At 43.5% G+C, this 5009-nt stretch overlaps 1 protein-coding gene across 1 annotated transcript; it reads right to left on the minus strand.

Annotated features, from left to right (window-relative positions):
* Positions 1–3312: 3312 nt before the first annotated feature.
* LOC124689436 (RING-H2 finger protein ATL79-like) lies at positions 3313–4211 on the minus strand. Its single transcript, XM_047222968.1, has one exon. It carries the CDS (start codon positions 3844–3846, stop codon positions 3313–3315), a length of 534 nt encoding a protein of 177 aa, XP_047078924.1. The 5' UTR covers positions 3847–4211.
* Between the last annotated feature and the right edge of the window lie 798 nt (positions 4212–5009).

The following is a 5009-nucleotide window of genomic DNA, read 5'->3' on the forward strand; positions in this document are numbered from 1 at the left end:
CCGATTAACGGCGTACGCACGTGTCGGTTGCATGACGTCGGCGGTCAACGGGCTCCCGGAAACATTTGCGCAACGGTCCGATTTTCCGTGGCGGAAGGGCGCCCAAGCGCGACGGACCGAAAAAACGTCGTTGGACTTTGCCTGACGCAGTTTCCACAACAGAACCCATATCGTCGGGTTAGGCCCATAGGCGACGAAAAATACCCTTTAGCGGACGATTTTGAGACGTTGTCTATCAGAACTTTTCTTGTAGTGCTTTAAAGTTATATAACATTGACTGCATAATATACAAACTCATAGTTCATTGTCATGTGATCAAAATCTATTATTACAAATTTTACTGAACTAGAGCTCCATTTTTTCGTGTAAGTCTTGATTTCTTCTCGAAATGTAGATTGTTGATACCATCCAACTGATATTATTCTAACGAAAGCAAGAACAAAAACCGATGACAAAAGCACACATGGTTTGTGTCACTTATATGTAGTGTGGTAGTTATATGTGTTTATTTATTTATTAGTTTTCTACATTATGATATTTGATAGTAGTATATATGAATCTAACAAATATCCTAAACGAGGTTTGCAGAGTAGATTTATTTTGCCATAAGTTTTCTTTGAAAATAAGGATAACGTGATAACTACACACCTCTACATCGACTGATGCGCGAAACCATGTTTATTTTAGTCATAACTAAGAGAACATTACGAAGTGAATAACGTGTCAATATTGCCTTTTCCTCGAATCTTCCCTCATCCTCAAAGTATATTATACTTATTGGCCAGCTATAGTATTTTCCAACATATGCGCGTGAACGAAACAACAAGCGAGCAACATTTCTCGATTAAGAGATTTCTAACTTAATATTGCATCAGGAAGATACAAGCGTGATACAAAAGGACTGTTTACGTTGATTGATGCAGATGCCAGGTTATCCCTTTATCGAAAAAGAGAAGAGAGGAGATAGAAGTCGTATTGTACACAACCAATAAAAATGGTTCCTTAGTACTATACAATCTCCTTATTCATATGTTTAATTGATTAAATGGAAATATAATAAAACTGTAAAAACTTGTCTCTGCTAATTTAAGCATGCCCATTCCTGTTCAGAAATATCCTCCCACCAATAACAAGATTATCATAACCAATCGTCGCAGCAGAAGCCAAATCACGAGCCCAAGTTGGATGTTGTCCCTCAACTGCCAAAATGTAGGCAGAGATAAAAGAAAGACTGACTAAAAGAAACACATCATGGAATTGAATTGAATGGAACCATGCATCCTAACTGTTGTCTTATTTTTGAAGATCCAAAGCACAATATTTTTTTATATTAAATATTTTTACTTACTTGTACATCATGTTTTCACTAAATCTGATCCATGTTTTAATTGATATATATCTTTTATCATACAATCATATATACATTTAAATTTATATGAAAGCATTGAGTGCATAATATGCAAACTCATAGTTCATTGTTATGTGATTCAAATCAATCATTACAAAAAAAAAATTAAACTAGAACTTCATTTTTCTGTATAACTTGTGTTTGCTTCTTAAAATGTAGGCTGCCGATTTCATACAACTGATGTTACTATAATGGAAACAAGAATAAACAGATGACGAAAGCACGGATGGTTTGCATCACATATAGGTAGGACGGTGTTTATATGCAGTGGCGGACCCACAGGGTATGCCGGTATGCCGGGTATGCCGCGGCATACCCTGGGGCCAGGTCGTTCTGTGCAGTATTAGTCGTAGGGTGGAAAAAAAAAGAGCAGATCGATCGTGCAAAACTGCTTAGCTAACCTCAAGCTGCCCAGTACTACTTAGTAGTAGGGGAAAAGGAAGGGCTGATCGATTCGTCCAAAACCGTTTAGCTTGAGGCCTTAAACAGTGCGTGCTTTTGAGGCCTTAAACAGTGAGTGCGGCCTGTTTGATTAATCTCATACGTCCAACTTCCTCTACCTATCATAAACTGTAAACCATATGAGTACTGTTACACATGGTGTACATAGCAAATTGTCGCACTTAAATTGTTCATTTTTTAAAATATTTTGTTAAGAAAAGTGGCAGAGACATTGCACTCCCTTTTGAGAAAAACACAACAAAAGAAGATTGCCTCTGCTTTAAATCCTTCTCTGCGACGGACAAGCACACAAGTAGTATTGTAAGTTTCTTTTATGCTTATTTAAGACTATTATTTTGGTGTGCTAGAACTATTTCTGTGATCATTTTTTCAACTTGCTAAGTTAATATTTTAATTGGATATATTTATTGTTTTTATATTGATTTACAACACAGCTATGCAGTTTTTATATTGAAGTAGTAAAAATATTTTATCACAATTGTCGTCAATTTTTTTGGTGCGGCATACCCATTAAGAAAATCCTAGGTCCGCCACTGTTTATATGTGTTTATTTATTAGCTTTGTACATCATGATATTTGATCGAAGTATATTAATCTAACAAATATCCTAAATGAGGTTTGTAGAATAGATTTATTTTGCCATAAGTCTTCTTTGAAAATAAGGATAAACTAACCGCCCCTTCATCGATTGGTGCACACAACCATGTTTATTTCAGTCACAACAAAGAGAAAATTACAAAGTGAATAATGTGCCAATATTGCGTTTTCCTTGAATCCTCCCCTCAGCCTCACTAGTATACGATACTTATTGATCGGCTATAGTCATTTCCAACATATGCCCATGAACGAAAACGATAAGCGAGCAACATTTCTCGATTAAGAGATTTCTAACTTAATATTGCATCAGGAAGATAAAAGCGTGAACAGATGCCAGGTTAACACTTTATCGAAAAAGAGAAGAGAGGAGATAGAACTAGAAGTCGTATTGTACACAACCAAGCAACATGTTTCAATCTTCTTATTCAGGTGTTTAATTGATCAAATGGAAATATAATAAAACTATGCCAACTTGCTTCTGCCAATTTAAACATGGCCATTCCTGCTCAGAAATTCCCCCCATTATGAACAAGATTATCATAACCAGTCGACCCATAAGAAACCAAATCAGGAGCCCAGGTTGGATGGTGTCCCTCAACTGCCAAAAATTAAGGCAGAGATAAATGAAAGACCGAGTGAAACAAACACACCGATAGAATGGAACCATGCATCCAGTTCAGGTTTCAATTGTCCAGGTAGTATTTACAGATGAAAGGAACAAAGGAAATTCAAGAAGGGAAAAACACGGAGCCTCTTGTTGCAAAGAAACAGAGCGGCGCCGGCATGGCATGGCATGGCATCAAGAAGCCGGCACGCAACCCGGCACGGCATGGCATGACATGGCATCAGGACGCCGCCGCGGCGGGGGCACCGGCCGATGCCGACGCCGGCGGCGTGGAAGCCGGCGCGCGGCACGTCGGGCAGGAGGACCGCCGCCCGCCGGGAGCGAGCCAGCGCTCGATGCAGCGCGCGTGGAAGCCGTGCCCGCAGGCCGGGACGGCGCGCACGGCGTCGCCGTCCGCGAACTCGGCGAGGCAGATGGCGCACTCGGACGCGGCGCCCGCCAGCTGGCCCGCCTCCGCCGCCGAGTACACCAGCTCCAGCAGCGCCGGCGCCACGGGCGGCGGCTTCTCCGGGTCCGGCGCCTGGCCGCCGTTCGTCTGCCGCTGCCGTCGGCGGCGGCGGAGGAGGTGCCTGACGCCGGCGTGGAGCGCGAGGGCGAGCGCGAGCGCGGCGAGCAGGGACGCGAGGATGACGGCCATGTTGCCCGCGAAGTCCCCGGCGCCCGAGTAGGGCCCCCACCTGCTCTTGGCGATGGTGGTCGCCGTCGCGTTGCCGCGGCCGTGGCGCTCCGTCTGCGTCGCCGCCGACGACTCCATGGCTGCTCGTGCTCGACCTCTCTCTCTCTCCTGCTGCGTTCTTGGCTAGTGGCAGCGCTCGATCTCTCCCTCCTGGTGCTAGTAGCGAGTGAGCAGCTAGTGGAGTGGAGATCTTGCTGAGATCGTGTTGGCTCTTGGCTGCTGCTGGTGGTGCAGGTGAGTGAGTGAGAGTGAGACCAAATGGTAGGGATGGAAGGATATCGATCGATGTGTCATCAAGCACTCACTCATGCAGCGGCTGCCTTATCATGTGGGGCTAGTGTTGCATCATTTCCCGCCGTTCTGCAATAACTAGCTAGCTTATCTGCTTGTTCATTGCAATTCTGGTACTGTATTTTGAAATTTGACATGGATTATCTTCTTTATCTTAGTATCATTTTCTTTGTATTTTTTCATGTATGTATTCTCAGTTATATGTACTTCTTTGGGAGAGTTTACAAAATGCAGTGCTACTTTCTACTAGTAGGTAGGTGACCTTTCGGTTTCAAGGGATTGAATCCGTTGGGATAGGGCTTGTGGCCACCCATGCGGCGTGTGTTGTTGTCACGAGGGAATGATTGATTGGAACAGCAACCCAACCGCTTCCTTCTCGCTAACGGCACACGTCCAATGCATGAGAGCGACCATGTTTCAACCAAATCCTGTCATCACACAGTAAACGCCGAAGCTTCAACAGAGAAAGTTACCGTTGTACACGCCCATGTTTTTTTTAGAATGATCTGAAACAAGGCACCACTCTGATTAATCCATTGCAGGTGAACGAATATACCATCCAAGTTAGGAGAAAAAGACATCAAATAAAAAAATTGTGGGAAACAATGGAAATGCTAGAAAGGTCATCCTATCTGAAGTTCATCTCCGAACCTCCCGAGCCATATGTGCTGTGCTACCCTCTGGACACCCGACTGGCCCAGCGGTCAAAAGCGACAACCTGGAGATCCGTTAAATGTTTTCTACGTAGGTTCATTGTATTCAACACGACTCATACCCATGACGATTGATGCACGAATTGCCTCCTCGTTACGAAAAACAAGATAGCTTTGTGGAGTCAATACACGCACGAGTGTCATAACTGTGATGGAGCTTTTCGTGGCACATATATATAATACGTCGATGAAGGTATATGTACCACGGACTTTCATTCAGCCGCTCGTAGTTCATAG

Source organism: Lolium rigidum, chromosome 2 (assembly GCF_022539505.1).
Source record: "Lolium rigidum isolate FL_2022 chromosome 2, APGP_CSIRO_Lrig_0.1, whole genome shotgun sequence".
Classification (NCBI taxonomy): domain Eukaryota; kingdom Viridiplantae; phylum Streptophyta; class Magnoliopsida; order Poales; family Poaceae; genus Lolium; species Lolium rigidum.

Excerpts from the sequence above, each read along its gene's own strand:
- LOC124689436 (XM_047222968.1), bottom strand. The coding sequence starts at position 3,846 with ATGGAGTCGTCGGCGGCGACGCAGACGGAGCGCCACGGCCGCGGCAAC.